This window comes from Parasteatoda tepidariorum, chromosome 8 (genome assembly GCF_982258835.1).
Source record: "Parasteatoda tepidariorum strain Cologne lab strain chromosome 8, Ptep-v5.0, whole genome shotgun sequence".
Classification (NCBI taxonomy): domain Eukaryota; kingdom Metazoa; phylum Arthropoda; class Arachnida; order Araneae; family Theridiidae; genus Parasteatoda; species Parasteatoda tepidariorum.
The window spans coordinates 54,526,629-54,545,414 of NC_141762.1; the positions used below are offsets into that span (position 1 = coordinate 54,526,629).

Sequence of the window (18,786 nt, forward strand, 5' to 3'; positions counted from 1 at the left end):
TCCTACACTAGACCTAGGCTTGTCCAACATTAATCTATGATGGGCAGCCCAATACAGTTCAGTAACACAAATAAAATTATTAAAATTCTTGACAACTACTATGCCAGTAAGTCCAGCATAGTAATCACTGCTCATTAATTTATGTTATACAAAAGCAATTTGTATTATTAATATATATTATAGTAATAGTAGATCAGCAAGAGTTTAAATTAATAAAGAAAATCAAAAAAATACATAAAGCAAAGTAGTTATAAAAGAATGTTTTATTCAGAGTTCCTTTTTAACATCAAGATCAAATCTATATCTACAGATTATGTTGTTTTCTTTAAATCAAATCTGCATGGCAGAAATAGTTCTATGCATCTGAAATTATAGAAAAAAATCTTTTAATGAAAATTATTTATTATTAATAACACAACTTCAAAAATTAACTAGAAGTTTTTTTAAAAAAGGGTGTTTACATACATACAAAGCTGTACTTTATATCCAGATTTAATTATACTGGAATTACAGAATGAATATATATTTTTTATTATTTCATTAAAATAATTATTTAGAAAGAAATAGTTTAAATTTATTTCTATAAAGAAATTTTTAAAATATTCTATCAAATATATTTTGCTAATGAATCATAAAACCAAAAGAATTGGATATGATTTATTTAAGGACAATGCAGCATGTAGAGAACAAATAAATATATATAATCAGACAAGTGATTGTTGAAAGAAGAAATTGTCTGATTTTTTCCCCCTCTTCAGTACTTCCCCTTTTTGTACAAAGATGAAATAAATAAAGGGCTGTCATTTTAAGCATACATAAAACAATATATATACATTGAAAAAAATGTCTCTCTTTCCATAGCAAGTGGTCATCGCATGTAAAAAAAAAAAAAAATTTTAAAAATTCAAATCTATCGTGATAACTGAAAAAAGAAAAAATTTTAAATTAGGTGTATTTATGAAAATGCACAAATCGGATGCGTCAAAAAGGGGTTAATTAAATGTGTATTTTGAGATTCAAACTTTATAATAATTAATGTCGTAATAAAATTAAAAATATCAAAATGTTAAAAAATATGCAGAAATGAGTAGTGATAACTTCCGAATAAAAAATTGAAGAAAAAAAGATGGAATTATTGCATCAAATTTCAATTTTCTGTAACATAATGTCGGGATTTTAAAAAAAATCATGAGAAAATTAACAGCATTAACTGCAAAAAAAAATATATATCAAAGCGCAGCATGGATTTAGCGCAGATCGACTGCACCAAGGAGTAATTACTAAAAGGAGTGATCCAAATCTCCGGTTTTTATTATATGGTATGAAAATATCAAAACTTAAAAAAACTGGTGGATATCAATGGTAGTAACAGTGAAAAAAATTGTTCGAAAAAACAGTGAAATCGTCAAAAAGTGACTAATAAATGCACAAATTGAATTTGGCATATTGTAATAATGTACAAACAATAAAGGAATTTTTTTGTTAAAAAAATTTGTGAAAATTCATAGCATTAATAGCCGATAAAAAGGTTAAAGCAATGCATGGATGCTATGGTATGACGATACATCGGTATGAACTATCAAAGTATATCCGACACTTGGTTGATGGAAGGAATATTTTTCCAATCTCATATATAACTTGTTCTTTCAGTGTAGTGTGTTTGGTGTAGTTCACTCCTCTTCAAGTAGATAATGTTCTTTTAAAAAAATACAATCAATTATGCTTGTATTTTTTCATTATTTTGATTCAAACCACTTAATATTTTAGCCTGTGATATTTTGAATAATAAACAGTAATTTCTATAAGCATAACTATCTTAAATTAAGCCAATGTTAGTTTTTTGTAAGCCCATGTCAGTTTTACATCTTTCCTTGCATAAGCTTGATTTCTCTATAATAATTTTTCTTTCACTTTTCCTATATTTTAAAAATGAAAAGATTTTTCCTGCTAAGTATAAACGTATTAGCAATTGTCAACAAATAAATTTATTAAAAAGCATAGAAAACAACAAATTTTCTTACCTCATCGAATTTATGGATTTGACGAATAAAATAATCCCCATAACGAATAGCTACTTTTGTGTCTGCAATATGTATCATGTCCTTAAATAGAAGAAAAAAAATAATTAATTATTTGTTAAATAAGCTATTAACACACAGAAGAAATATTTTAAAATGCTTTAAGATTTTATAAGCTTCAAAATGTTATGTAAATTTATAGTAATTAAAAATTGGAATATTAAATCAAGAAATAACTACAATTTTTATATTTTGTAATTTATTTCAATACAGAATGTCTGATTATATAATGAATTTAACACCATTTTATTATAGAAGTTATTAAAAAAAACACACAAAAAAATTAACCATAATCATTTTAAACAATTTGCTCAATCATCTATTACAAAATATAAAAACATAATATCCAGCATAACGTTGCTACAACAGGCAAAGAGTACAAATCTAGTCAATTCCGACATAAATACACGTTTCTTTTTTTAAAAAAATACCTAACTTTTTATAACTGTATGATTATGTGTGAATTTCAAATCACAATTATTTCACAAATCTGAGAGATTTTTTATCTATGGTTGTTGTTACCAGTTTCAACAAGGTTCATAACATTGCGCTATTTTCAAATGCAATCTTATTGAAACGGGCGAATTTTGATTGCACATTTGTGTAATCATTTTTGCACATGCTCAATTTGTGCTTGCCTTATAGCAGTTATTGATGCAGATATTTACGCGATTTTTGAAATCTTTAATTTTTCGTTATTTTAAAACCACACACTAATTTAGAAACACCCATTTTAGAATTAACTTCTTAGTGCATTTGTTTTGCACCATCGCAGAGCATTTTAGATGGTTTGTCTTTCGTTTCTCAGCAATTATTGCAGTTGATTTCTACATGATTTTAAAAATCCAATATTTTCAATGCTAAATTATTATGACGCATGTGGAAATTTCTGAAAACGAATTTCTGATAGCTTTGAACACATTTAATTCACACAAATTTGTATTCCACAATGTCTAGTCTAGTGTTCTTGTTAATATCACTAATGATTTCGTGACGAGGCAGTGTTTTGATTTATTATTTATCCACAGGTTTTAAAATATAGATTTTTTTTCTTTTAAATACCACATTATTAAAATATATTTCTAATATGATATAAGGCCCAATTGGGTAATCACAAATTGGGAAATAAAAATGCAGAAGATTTTAGTTATGACATGGAAAGGTGAAACTAGGAAAATATGCCAAATGCTCGGCAAAATGCAGAAGAATTAACAGCTGTGCAAATCTAAAACAAAACATCCTGTTTTATAAAGTTTCTATACAAACTTTTTATAATTTTAAGGGGAAATATTTTCACACAGAAAACCTAGGAAATTGCAAAAATTTAAAATTTGCCCTTGAAATAATAGATTTTAATTGCAAAATATAAAATTGTATAGATTACAAACTACCTTCAACTTGAAACAAAATAATAAATCAATTTTTTAAGTATTCTTTACTCTTATTGACGATATTTAATGAAAGCAAAAGAGGGGAGCAGCTCACTTTATCAATGTAGAAATCTACTTCAGATCCAGATTGAAATTCACCTTCTAAGCCACTAGTGCCTTTGATCCAGACCATATTCTTCATTTTGTGCTAAATACAAATAATGTTAAAATGTTATTTGTTAATAATGTTAATAATCTATTACACATTAACTTACAACAATAATTTATATAAGCCTATATGCCCAGACCCAAACATAAATTACTAATTGTCAAGCAGAGGATTGCTAAAGCTCCTCAGAAAATAACATAAATGTATATTTTAACACTAATGAACATTTTTGTGCTAAACATAATAAAAAGGTATAAGTGTTGACTTAGTTTGCCATTTTCATCATTATCAATTAATCTCTGATATAATTCACATATATAAAAAAGCAGTTGTTCTACAGCATTCGTTCTTAGATGTCTCAAAAATAACAAAGCCCAATAACTAATGAAAAGTTTGACTAAATTATTTTTAGCTGAAGGGGCATAAAATAAATTAATATTTTTTAAATTATGTTTTCATAAAGAAGAAACACAATGATTGGACATAGGAAGGACAGTGGAATGACATAACCAATATAGTGGAATTATCCCTAAATAAATCCATTTTGATTAATGTTAGATAAATATATTCTTTTAAAAATTACCAATAGAGAACATATAATATAGTTCTCTATCAATCTTATATAGTAATTACCAATGTATACAATAATTAACTCAATTAGGTAATGCAACTTTTTTTCAATTGCTAAAAACGTTATTTTAAAGCGTTATGTTAAATGTTTACGTTTAAAATGTTATTTCATCATTAATTTATTTTAAAGTTAACAATAATTGCTACATCATATTTATTTATATATAAGTTGACTTTATAAACAGACAAATCACATAAATTTACAGCCTTAAACATTGGAAAAAGGAAAATATTCAGTTATATTTCACCTCAAAATGCTGTGTTCACAGCTAAATGTTATATTTCACCACTTTTTTTGTCACAAAAAAAATTTGTCTAATAAAGAAAGCTTACCTTTAAATTAAGTAAAAAATTAAGGAACCAGTTTAAAGCTATCCAAAACATATTGTCAAAATTTTATGAGCAATTATTATATAATTACAGTACAATATCACACACCGATTGGATAATTTTAACAAAAACTGTATTCGAAAATCACAACAAAAAAATTTCTTATAAGGGTGTCAGGAAGTTAGGATTTCCAAAGACAATGACATTTTAAATTTAGCACACAAACAAAACGTAAGTACCATAATAACAAGAAAACAATTGGCAAACATACTTTAAAGCATAGAAGAAAGTTAACTACAACTTGTTCATCCTAAAAAAAAAAACAAGAACAAAAAATAATGAATACAAGTCAATATCAAAATGCGTGAAAGAATGTAAATAAAAAATACACAAATTAATTACCATTTCCAAGAATGCTGCCAGTTTTGCTATTGGCATTGTGGTGTACAACTTAAGATAACTAAAAAAGAAAACAATTAGGAAAACATGTTTCATTTTAACTTTAACATAGTAAGTACTGTACATGTACAATAAATTCAGAGAAAATTACTGACCTGCGAATGGTTGGAAGCATGATTTGTTGCTTGATTTCATCCATGAATACTCTTAATTGAGCAACAAATGGTTCCTGAAAGAAATTAATGTCGATTTTAAAACACTATACCATACGTCAATCAAAGCAGTCAATCCTAAAAGTAATAAATATTCTGTATGCAAGATAAATTTAGTGTAACAAATTTCAGGTTATCTGAACTACAGTGGGAGCCCTGTATAAATTAGCGACTTGTTGTGGGCAGATGTCAGGCCTAGCTCTGGTGGTGGCCTATAAGTTGCTGAGGTTGGGAACTGCAGCATAGTGTGTTGCCAATATATCTGTCTGCTTTCCTGGCTATAGTATTTTTCTAAGAAGGTAGTGAAGAGGTGACAGGCATAGGTGCAGAGCTGGTGTCTATGTCCATGTTCAAGTTCAAGTTATGCTGCAGATTTAATTTTGATTTGCATTTGCGCTGCAAATATAACTATTGCGTTCAATCAAGCAAATTAGGTGTACTTAAATTTAATCTTGTTACTTATGATGCATAAATGCTTTGTCATCATTTGGTGTTCAATGTCATCACATTAGTATAAGTCTATAATCATAAAGATAACAATTGTAAATGAGAAATATTACAGTTCTCATCAAAACTTGAAAAGTCCCAGCAAAAAATAATTCTAAGAAGGATAGCTAATCTTAAATTTAAACTCCACCAAAAGATAATGAACTTACTTTATGTGCATTTTGTAGAGTCAAAGGTGTTGCTGGACTAGCTGCATTCTGCGAATTTGAACTGGGTGGAACAGGAGACAAAAACTTTGGGCATGCAAATGTAAAACAAGCTTCAAATTCAGTTAAATCCCTGTGATGAAACACCAGAGTTGAATGAAATTCATTTTAAAATTTAAAGAAAATAATTTATAGAGAAAGAAATATCTAAGAAGCATTCTAAAGAAAAGATATATCATTTTGTTACATTCTATAACTTTAAAAAAAACAAGATTTTGTTTCAAAAAGATTGATTAGCAAAAAAAAAAATTTCTATTTGCATTTCAATATCGAGTCACTTTATACTGTGTTTAATCCAGTCAGTACTCCTTATAAAATTCATTGGTCTAATTTTCTTTAAGCTGATTTCTAAAATCAAGTGTTTAAATAATGTTGTATTTGAATTACTATTTTAAGAAATATCCAGTATTTAACAATAAATGTTGCAAATGCAAAATTTGTCAAATTTTTTGTTGCCATACTATTTAGAAAAAACCTAGATAAAATTCTTAAAATTTTATTCTTTTTTTTTCTTACTTAAAAGTTTAAATTATGTTTAAGTTTAGATAATTTAATTGCTTGTGTTTTTATAAATAGAAACCTTAGGGTGTTGCACAGTGCAGAACAATAAAAACAAAAAATATTTGTTTTCATTCTTCTTAATAAAGATATATGAATAAAATGTTTTTATATTCTGTTTATACATCATTTAACATGTTTTCCATACATTCCTTAGTTTTCCCATTGTTTTAGGGTAACAAGAGAAACAGTTTCGGAAATATTATTTCTGGAATGCAGGCAACATCAGAGTTGTCCCTAGCAATAAAAAAGGGCAAGGTGTTTTGTCACAGAAAAGGGCACTTTGAGACTTGAAAGGGAACACACAAACTGCTATTAAAATTTATCAAAATATCCAACATTATGTAATAACTCAATTTTTAAATAATCTTCATACTATTTTATGTGTATATTTCCCAAAGTAATTTTCACTCATTATCAATATAACAGAAAAACGTGAAGCTTTCGAAAAATAATTAAAGGTAAGCTAAAAGACAATCTCTGTATACAAATTTTCTTAAAAAAAGGTGAACAATAAAAACAGAATTAATGGATAAACAACTTCAAATTTTTTTTTACATTTCAAACTAAAAATTACTAGAAAATAAACATTTAAAGGTGTATTTTAAAATTAAAAATAATGGTAAAATTTGAAATCACTAAAATGCTAATTAATATATATTCTCTCCCAAATAAAAGATGTGAATATCTCAGGGGCTGAATATCATGCGAATTTAAACTATACAACTAGACAACATAAGAAAAATCTTACTAAAATTATCTAAATTTTCCTGATTTTTCCAGGTTTTTCAAGTATAAAAAAATATCAAAATTTCAGTTTTTCCAGGTGGATGGCTACCCTGTACCGTGTTTTATTATCGAAACTGCTGGACGAGACATACAATAACTAATTTTATTCCATCTAATGCAAAAAACTATAGGAGAAAATTTTTCATAATTACCCTCTCTGCATTTTTAATAGTTTTTCTCCATAGGTTTCTTTTAGGGTGGATAAAATGCTTTCATCAATTCTTTGTGGGTGTAATACTAAACAAATAGTCAGTAGTGTATACATTCTCTCGGTTTGCTTACTCATCTATAAGAAAAATAGAATAAAACAATATTTTAATCAAAAAATAAAAACAACTATTTCATTATTTTAAATTATATAAAAAGTTTAGTTAAAAGGCTATGAATAAATATGTTTTTTTTTTTTTACTTGATCAGATTGATAAGTCCTCTGTTGGAAAAGATTTCGCTGTGTTCTTTGAATGTACAGAAGAATATTGGAAAAAGAGCGAATGGCATCAGCATATCGCCTCATCATCATGTAAGAAAATCCAACATAATAATATGTGGTGATCTGACAAGCAGGAACACGGGAATACAAGCTCTGAAAAAAAATCCCAATAACTAAATAAGTATGTAATAAACTTTCATAAAACATGGAAACAAAAACAAAAAAAACAATTAAAGTAACCTCATAAAACATAATTTTCTTATTATTAAACTTTATAACTCTTTTTAAATTTAAACAATTTAGAGAAGAAACATCTTAAAATCAAATATGGAATGACTATAACAACTTATAGTGATAATTTATACTTCTATAATTTATAGATAAAACATCTTAGAGACCTTGAATCGTAATAATGATTTATAAAGTTAAGCTTAAAGTCTTTGCTTTAAAAACAAATTTAGACTTACAATACACTTATTTTACAAGAAGGTTTAAGTTTACAAGAACACGCAGCTACCCAGTTATTAAGAAAATTTTGATTTCAAAATAAACTTTCATTTATCATCAACAAAATAACAATTAAAATATTTATAAGTGCACTTTTCGTGAATTTCAGTGAGTTTAAATGTAACTCAGTTCTGTATGTGAAGCATTAACAAATATGTCATTCTTTCTTTCTCATCCACTAGCTTCTATTTGGCGAACTATATAAATTCCCAACATTAATTTAAATTGTTCACATCTTAGCATTCACACCCTTGGTGTTTCAAAATGCTGTCAAACAAGTCTTCCTGAAGTAGTCGACGACTGTTTGTTGTTAAACGCACTAGGATTCTTCTACCACTTCATACACATTCAAAAACAAGTCACTGAAGTATTTGAAATTTATTGATTTGACGAAATAAATCATAATCAATGTTATTGCTGTAAGCTCTAATTGGATAATCATTGCGTTAGATTAGATCCATGAAACTATAAATCAAGAAAAAGCCTAAAACAAGAAAGGAATTGCTTTATAAATCATCCTTTTAGTGATTTCTATTATCCAAGACAAGAAAAAAGATGTTCAATTGAGCACTGATACATAAGAGAAGACTTTATTTTGACAGTTGAATTTGAGATATTTCAGGCGTCCACTTAAGAACCTTGAAAAAGTCTAGAAACTCAACGACCTTAAAAAAAGGTAACACCTCCCAATATGTTGTATAGTTCAATAAGACTAAAATAAGATCTTTCATCAAGAAATTTTAAATTTTGCAATATCACTTAGAGCCTTCTTTTACAAACAGCCTTAAGCAACTGATACAAAATTCGACAAACTACTGGTTTCCAATCGATTTTTTGAAAAATGTCCGTTTCCTGATTCAATTAAAACATATCAACATTTTTCATATGATAGCTTGTCTACAAAGGTTAAGTTTGATAGAAGATTTCTAACCAATCACAGTGCAGATACACATTGTTTGATGCCGATGGCGGAGAGAAATCAGAGAGATAGGAAGATAAAAACTTGATTACATGTTACAAACATTACTAGACAATTTTATGTAAATATTTCACTGATTTATGTAAATATTTAACTTTAAATAAGAGATGCAAATATATCAAATTACCAATTTGCCTTTATAAAGTTATTTAGAGAATGAAATCTAAAACTATGATTCAATCTTCAGTAGTCACTTTTAATTCATATTTTTTTTTTATTATCGATATAAACAAACTGTCAAATTTGATTAATTGTCAATTTTTACAAGGTAATTACAATTATATTATCTCATTATAGTTCTTGATACAATTTAACGTTTTCAGATCTGGTTAGATACATGTGTTTTTGTATGCACTAAGTATTTTGAAATTGTAAAAAAAAGATTAGAAATTGCCAATTATCTAGGATTAATGAAAAAAGTACTTTTATCATATTTTCAAAATTTTAAATAGATAATCATAAGAGTTTAAAATGTTTAGTAAGGAGAATCTTAAAAATGAACTCTTCATTGCACCCAAAATCCTTTAAAATAAATTTTCTAAATCAAACGAACATTATCAATTCTATTTCGAAAAACAATTTTTAAAAAATCTTGTTAATACTTGGAAATATTTAAAGAGTTCAAGTAATATTTCAGATGATTACAGACACAAAAATCTATAAGATCGAAACTAAGTGAACAGATCCTAATTCGAAAGTCACAGTTACAAATTCTCCCCCAGCCCATAGTCATGAATTTTTTCATTGGTGGAGGAAAAATACAGCACACTTGACCTGCAGAAAAAGATAAGTTTCTTCGATGTCAATCTTTTTACTTCGATAGTGATCTAATGTTACAGGTCAGGAAACCAGTCACTTTCGAATAGTGATTAAACAAGTTTAAAGAAGCTCGATTCAGTTGCATAAAGGTGCAAGTTGTTTAAATGTATATTAACTTCTTTATAACGATTATGTGAAGAAGATTTGAGAGGTCGCTAAAAACATATTTTGTCATCCTTAAAATATTTTCTAGTTAAGCGGCAAAAATATAAAAAAATTTCAGCCATCTGATAATCTATTTCCTATTAACCAAAAATCAATGTCACCTTAATAATCTTTAAATCTTTTAGCTCCTACATTTCTATCTAATAAGTGAATTATATTCTTAATACTTACAGGAAAACAATAAAATAAAAATTACTTTTTTATTCAGTTCAATATTTTCCAAAACTTTGATAGCTTGGTAATAGTCCCCCAACAAAGAATGCAACCGAAGCAATCCAACTAAACTGAAATATCCCAACATTTTGTACAGAGGATGTCTTCCAAATTCTCCAGCAACACTATCAGGGTCACCTAATGAATAATGAAAACAAATCAATAAACATTAATAAAAATAAAAGCAATTAAAGAGAGCATAAAATATCAGGGGTGATTGTGAGCCCAAGTCAAAATTCCGGAAAATTTCTTAAGTTTAAAAAAAAAAAAAAAAAAACATTTTAAATTGAAAAAAATTTAAACAAGGTTTTTTTTCCCTTTTTCTCAATATTTCTTAGTTTACTTAAAATATATTTAAAATTACACATACTTGTGAGGACCAGGAGAAGTAATTAAAATTTACCAATGTCTTCCTTTCTTGAGTTTATGATTATAATAACTAGTTACTGATAAAAAATGAATATTAATTATGAATATAAGCTTATGAAGTATCTCTCTGGTTCTCCCTTACAAACAAATAAAAAAAAAAACTGTGTTTTTAAGTTCCATTTTTGAAAATTTGATTTCCGGAAACTTCTGTGATCAATGATGTTTTGAAACGTCTGGACCTTCGATCTCCGTAGCGAAAAATCCGGAAATCCAGATTTTTTCCGGAGCACAGTCAGCCCTGAAATATTCATTATTCTGATAAAAGTAAACAGATTATCATTGTTGAATAAAATTAAATTAAATACTAATAGTAAAATGTATCAGATTAGTAATCTTATCTCTAATAATTATCCATATTTTTAAAGTTATTTACAATTAATGCTTTAAAGGTATTTACAATTAATGCTTTAAGAAGCAATGGACATACAGATAAAAAATGTTTGAACAATTTTTTGATTTAGTATTGATTTTTTTTATTTTATGTATATCATTTTCACATAAAAAATTAACATTCAAATGATTAATTTTATAAGCATTACACTTAAACTTTTCGAAGAAATAGAGTTCTAAAAAGTAAATTGCATAAGTAAAAATAATACTGATCTATTCATTAATCTATAAAATCACTAATAATTTACACAGATTAAGTATATAACCTTGTTAATGTGAATTGGTCTGTTTTTGTTTTTTTTAAAATCGGTACTTTGTCAAATTGAACACAAACGAAGGGCTTGTGGCTGGAAAAGTTTTATAACTCTGATTTTAGACAAATAATATTTATATGCAAAAAAATATTTTATGACTAGGATGCCGTGAGACACTTTGAGCACCTCCGGTCGGGAACATCCGGTTAAAGTCATATTTTTAAGCAATCAATTTAAATTCGGATCAATTATTTTAATTTGATTGCATGTTTAAGTTGTTTTCTTATGCCTTATGACCAACTAAAATAAGAAAACTACTAAAAAAAATTAAAAAAATTTTATTTTCTATATCTTAAGTAAATTAATGCAATAAAAACTACTTACCACCACTGGTATAAACTTCTAATTGCCTATTAATATTAGATTTATCGACTAATGAATGGAGAACGTTTAACACACTGTGTACATTCCACACCTATAAAGTTATTGAAAATGTAAGAAAAAATTTAATCAAAACATATTTAATCCATACACTTCTGAAAAATGTAAGGAAACTATGTTACATATCAGATTCTTAGTTTTCGTTTCTTTATTGTTTAAAATATGACAATGATTAAAAAAGGAAAAAAATTTCAAAGTTTTCAAACATTTACTTAAATTACTGTATGAATTATCAAATCAATAAGCATAAAAAAACATTTAGTAAAAAAGTTTTTTTTATAAATAATCATTTTAAATCAATGATACAGTAAAAATGATATAAACCACATACAGAACACTATTAAAAAGACATTACTTAAAATATATCTCTAAATTCGTAATATTAGTAATTTGTAGTCTTTAACTTGAAAATAAGACATTTTCACCTAGATTGAAAAGAAAAAAGAATTCTCATTCGCTACACCGATGCAGTAAAAAACAATAATACAAAATGTATTAAGATACTGAATGCCTGCGATTTACATATTTTTATTATCTATTCATTATTATTAAAAAGAATACTTCAGTAATTTATTTTTTAGGTTATTATGAATATCAGAAAATGTTACATTACAGATATTAAGAGAAAAAAATGATATTTTCTTGTTTCTTTTTTTTAATTTATTTAGTATATTTTTATATTATTTATTTAGGCTTCTTTAAAAAAATAGATTAATGAGGAATTTTTTTACACCCTGGTTTTAACCAAAATGTTTCGACTGACAAAAACAAATAAATTAAAAATAAACATCTAAAATATTAATTTGTAGAGAATTCTATTAATATTTGAAATAAAAAAATAATAAAAATTTTTTGACTAAAATTTAACAGCCAAAAACATAATAACTTAATAAATAAATTGTCTTACTATTTGCAGCCTTTTTTTTATATATATGCAATTGGTAAATATAAAATGAAAAAATTAAATTGCATAATAAGCTCCTTATTAGTAATAAACTTAACAGAATTTTAGAAGAAAAAAAAAGGAAAATTAAAACAATTACTAGCTACTGAAAGTTTATAACTATTAACTGTCGAAACAAAAAATACTTTTTAAACAAACTGATCTCAGAAAAGTTTCATGATCTGAACTTGTGCATTAGAATTAAATGAAAGAACTTTTTATGCCTTCTTAATGTTTTGAAATTAATATTTAAACAAATTATTATTTGTGAAACATGGTAAATAAAAGTAAACCCAACTTACCTTTGCATTTTGCCTTAATTGCTCCATTTCCTCATTGGTTCTTTTGTTCAACATGCTTTGATAATGACTGAAATTTTGAAACTGAAATTTTGAAAAATTTAAATCGTAAGAAATAAATCAAATCTAAATGATTGAGAACTGAAATAAAATAATAAGACACAAGATGCAATTTTAGAATCAACTTAATCAGTATCACTATAAATATGTATTTTACATTTTATTAACATATATATTATATAAATATGAATATTATATATTATTAAGTATTGATAACATAAAACATTTTCTCCACAAATTTCACTTGTAATATGTTCACATTGAACACCATAAAATTGTTGTAACACTTCTTACAAGCATAAAAATGCAAAAAGAGGGAAATAATAAAGACTGCCAGAATATAAAAAGAAAATGTATAATATAACATGCTCCAAATTTATTAATTTAAATACTTGATACTGCTTAGAAAAAAATTAAATAATTTAGAGGTTCAAAATACCTAATTATGGCAGAAAAAAAGTCAAAATTCCAAAAACTAGAATTTTACTCACTATTTCTAATTATATTGATATATATTTTCACTGTATGCAACACGTTTGAACAGACTTAATGCATCCTAAAATAGTTTTTTAAAAGGAAAAAAAACACATGTAAACAAAATGTACATAATTAAAAGAGAAAACAAATGTATAGTGCATTATTTTGGGAAAGATGAAAAAGCTATTTTTAAGAAACTTTATTGTTACACAAAAATAAATAAATATTTTACCTCTCAACTAAACAATAACAATAAAAAAAGGCCTCACATTACCTGATAAATAAATTCATCAATAATTTCCCACAACCATTGATTTGGCAACTCTAAATGCACAGGATCATCAGCACCTTAAAAATAAAAAATAAAAAAAATTAGAAAATCACTTTGATCAAATATGAATTTATAATCAAGGAAAATGTAAATAATTTTTGAAGACTTACTTAATATAAGATTGAATAAATGGCAATAGTTGTAATATGACTCAAATCTGTCTGCAATACTAGGACCACCCTAGAAATATAAATAGGACTTTTGCTACTAAAAATAGATAAATTAAACACTACATTTATCGATATGCAACTTTGAAATCTAAAAGGTGAATGAAAAGTAAAACTTACGCTCACTCGGGCATACAAATGTCTGTAATATAATTCTTTATAGAGAATCTCAAACTTTTCATCTAAAAGAGAGAGAAAAGAAAGATTTATGAAAAATATTTGCAAAAGGATATGTTGCAATGTAGCTTACTTGATAAAAACATTCACGTTTGACTTACCATCATGAACAATATTAGCAATATCTTTTAACAAAGGCCAAGGTGTTGTTTTGTAAAATCTTTCAGTAAGCTTCACATAACTAATTAAAAAAATTTAAGATAATTATAATTTATAAAACAAATAAGGAATAAAGATGTAACTGATGGAAAAACGTTTCAGTTTAATGAGTTTTACTCAATTTTAAAAAACATACTCTTCAAACATAATTTTCATGACTTAGCGAATGCATTAACTGCATTAGATTTTAAAATTAATATAATGATTATAGCATATAATATATGATATACAGGGTTGCAAAAAACCCACCTACCCAGTAAAACCCGAGCGGGTTTTACTGGGTAAAATCCACTCTGAAAAACCCGCTGGGTTTTTCTAAGATTGATTTCTTTTTTATCCTCTGTTGAAATATATATGTAGTCTAGCCTAAAAAAATTAACCTATAGTAAAGAAATTAATTGTGTTGGAGAGTAGAGAGTGACCTTGCTGGCTAGATTTGACTGTATGGCCATTGATTATTCAGTGCCTTTGATTCGCTTTCTATGCAAATAAAAAATTTTCCTCAAATATTTGTCAAGATTAAAATATAAATAAAAAGTAATCCTGTGTTAAAATAAGTTTCAAATGTGCGATGTATGTGAGTACATAAAACATTTTCAATCGTGATGTCAGAAGAAATGTTTTTCTGACTTTGGCATCAATTTATTTGTATTAATTATTAATTACCTATATGTTAAGTCAATTTATAAAATTAAACTTATTATTAATATTAAAATAAGGTACTTATCCCTGCCCTCTCTTTCGAAGAAAAAAAAACCATTAATACATGAAAAACCCAGTAAAACCCACCTGGGTTGGGTTTTTCTAAAAAAACAGGTTTTTTGCAATCCTGGATATAACCTAGTGATATGATATGTTATAATATGATATGATTAAAACCAGGAAGTGTAATCAGTAAGAGTATAAATGACATGAATACCTGTTTTCATAAAGGCTTTGCAACTCATAGACATTGCCATCACTGATAGCTTTTGCTAGATAAACAAGAAAACTTCGTATAACTTCAGGCACCTTGTAACTTTCTGCCATTTGCCTTTCATAATCCATATCTAATTAAAGGAGGAAAAAATAGATATTCTGAAAATTTATTATAATAAAATACTAGTTTTAAATAAATAAATTTGTATATTATTTTTATAATTAAAAGAAATTTTACAGATGTTGGGCAAAACAATCTGCTACAGTGTTCTTGTTAAACAATTTTAGAAGAGCGGCCTGTCCTGCCTGCCCTTTGAGCCTTGTAAATGTGTCCTCTTAGTCAATATAAGCCGTCATCTCTCAAAAGCACTGCATTCCATTTTATATTCCATTTTGAAAAAAATTTTATTCCCTGTTTAAATAATTATTACACTCTGGTAAAATTATTTTTTTTGTAAGTTTTTTTCATTTTTTGAAAAAATTTAAGCAAATATTATCTTTTAGCGTATCTTTAATTATTTTTATAAACTACAAATTTTTCTTTTACTTCAATAATGAGAGAGAATTATTTCTAGAAATACACACCTAGAATATCATAAGAATGTAATTTAAAAATTCTTTAAGATCAAATTCAGTTAAAACATAATACACATTTTGAAAAATTTTTACAGTGGAAAGTGAGTGCCATTTCAAAACTTAAAGTGCCCTATTTTATTCATATAGATAACTTTGACTGATACCAATTTAGGTTTTTATGTAAAACGAAGAAGCATTCTAAGCAACAGATGGGAAACATTTTGAATTATAACTGGTTAGATAATAACTGGATAAAATTTTATTCATTTTAAAAGAATGTAACATTTTAACTTGAAAGGAATTTTTCACAAATAATTAATAAAAATGTCTGAGTTACGAATGTTTAATATGATTATAATGTGCATTTGAAATATGAAACATAATTTTATTTAATAGTTTTTCCTTACCAAAATAAAAAGAATATAAAGCTTTTGTAAGAAAAAAATTTAAATTTTATTACCGTATATTCCGGCGTATAACGCGCACTTTTAATACAAAAAATAACATTGGAATCTACGGGTGCGCGGTATGCGCCGAATATAAAAAAATTATGGATTAAAAAAATTTAAATATAGAAAAATACTTTTATTTTAAAGAAATAACATACCTTTACCTATATACTTCATTGATTTTCGTTATTACATAAATAGTTCATTATATTTGTCTTCCGCTATCAATTACAATTATTAAAATTTTTTTGTATTACAATTACAATTTTTTTTTTGTATTATCTGTAAGGTGGGACCTAAACATGTCCCACTCTAAAAGACTTTGGGGTTTTCTAACGCAACCAGGATGGATTTGACAGATGTTTTTTACCCACAATTTAACACCATTTTTGTCCATCCAGAATCACATTATTGCTGTTTCAATTCTACCCTCACATACATGTCAAATTCAGTTCTTTTATTTTTGCAAAAGATAGGGAAAAATACTTTTTATTTACGATCTTGAAAGACGAGATATTGCACATGTACAATCCAAATTTTCGTCCGCATTATACGAAGAGTATATGTTAAAATTTAAAAAAAATTAATTAGAAATTACGGGTGCGCGTTATGCGCCGGAATATCCGGTATATGTATAATAAATGATTCTATACTTTACACATGTGCAATCTTTTTATGTAATCAAACCAAAACATGTTAAATAAAGCTACCAAAAGCCTACCTCCATGAGCATCCAGATCATGTGTTCCGTGATAACCATATGAATCATACTGTAAAATGTAAACAATAAAATTAGAATGAGAAAATTTTTATAAAAATATCTTTTCAGGGTTAAAAATACAAAATATGTAATGGAAGAAACAAAAACCTTCTCCTGTTGTTACCTTGGTTTTACACTTGTAAAATGACTGTCAAAGCTCATTTTAAGGAATTCATTTTTATTTATTACTTTTCAAATTTTATCTTGCCCCTAACTCATTCAGTCTTAAAATTTATTTAATGGAAAGAAATCTGCCAAAAGACTTAAAACTGTCACCCCTAGAATTCGCAGGCAGTCTAATGAAAATTATGTGGAGAAGTGTCCCTTTTCATCCATATCATATATTTTCCAGTTTGAAGTTTTCCCAGCATATAATATGATTATGGCACTGGTATCAGGTCCGAAAAGTATATTTAAAATGTTTGCGGTATTTGAGATCAAGTTGTTTGTCACAAATCCAGAGTTAATGAACAGGTAAGTGTTGTAAAAGTCCAAATGATCCCTAAATACAACAAGAAGTAATTTAGGTCAAAAATTAGAGTGCACGAAATATAATTTCCTCAAGATTAAATAAACTCACTGGAAATGCCATAAATTAAAATTTATCAATAAAATTGAAGAGTCTATAAGGGTCTGTCTAGGTTTTTCTGAGAGGTACCTATTTTGTGAAAATTTAGACATAATTTGTGAAAAATTAAAAATTATATTAAAAAATCAACACAAAAATATGGTAAAAATATGAATTTATCGTGTCTTAAGGGATACAATAATAAAATTTTAAGAAAAGTATTTTGTGAAACTTCCGTTTTTCCTAAAGATGAATTTGTGAAACTACCGTTTTTCCTAAAATTGAATTTGTGAAGGTACCGCTAAACGGTAGTAAATTCGGCCTGGACAGACCCCTGGACTCTAATTAGAGTATTAGGGGAAAATATAACTGAAAAATATAAGACTTAGAAAAAAAAAGATTTCAAGCTTATTGATTAGGACTCGAACTATTATAAGTGAATAAATAAAGTTTCGATCGCTGTAAGAAGTTCTATTGGTTAGCAATTCAAAACATTTGTACAAGATGTTCTAACTATATATTTAAAATGAGGTTATGATTAATATAACCTTTATAATACTCACTTCATCGAAATATTCTTCCGAATACTCCATTTGTGATTTCTTATTTTTATCCAGGATTGCAAAAAAAAGAAATTTAGTTAATTAAAGTTTTTAAGATGACAACTCAGATTAAAAATTAAAATTTACAAACACGCAAACTGGATAAAGTTACGGTTATAAAGTATTTCCAGAAGCTTTGAGTTATTAGTTTGAATTGGCATATAGCTCGCATTGAGAGACAATGGGCGTAAACGTTAAGATTTGTTTGTTGATATGATTTGCTTATTTATTAATCATGCAAAAAATAATAAAACAAAATAAAATAGCAGGAGAACTCCCCCCCTGACAGTGTTCGACGTTTATTCGTTAGAGGAAAATTGCTGTAGGTGTAGTTAATTTGCCTCGATGGACATCCATTCCGCCCTTCCTCAAAGAGGCTGGAGTGAGTACACTAGCTTCACGAAATAAATAGCTTTCAGCAAAAT

At 26.6% G+C, this 18,786-nt stretch overlaps 1 protein-coding gene across 1 annotated transcript; it reads right to left on the bottom strand.

The window, feature by feature from the left end:
* Positions 1 to 245: 245 nt before the first annotated feature.
* On the bottom strand, positions 246 to 18,480 carry eIF3l (eukaryotic translation initiation factor 3 subunit l). The gene is made up of 19 exons (XM_043039978.3): positions 18,323 to 18,480; positions 17,153 to 17,201; positions 15,408 to 15,537; positions 14,431 to 14,510; positions 14,273 to 14,334; positions 14,096 to 14,165; positions 13,929 to 14,002; positions 13,121 to 13,201; positions 11,819 to 11,909; positions 10,345 to 10,499; positions 7,658 to 7,831; positions 7,401 to 7,534; positions 5,845 to 5,974; positions 5,132 to 5,205; positions 4,980 to 5,037; positions 4,849 to 4,887; positions 3,564 to 3,656; positions 2,022 to 2,102; positions 246 to 363 (listed from the first exon to the last, which is right to left on the bottom strand). The coding sequence occupies exons 1-19, from the start codon at positions 18,350 to 18,352 to the stop codon at positions 331 to 333; spliced, it is 1,638 nt and encodes a 545-aa protein (XP_042895912.1). The 5' UTR covers positions 18,353 to 18,480; the 3' UTR covers positions 246 to 330.
* Between the last annotated feature and the right edge of the window lie 306 nt (positions 18,481 to 18,786).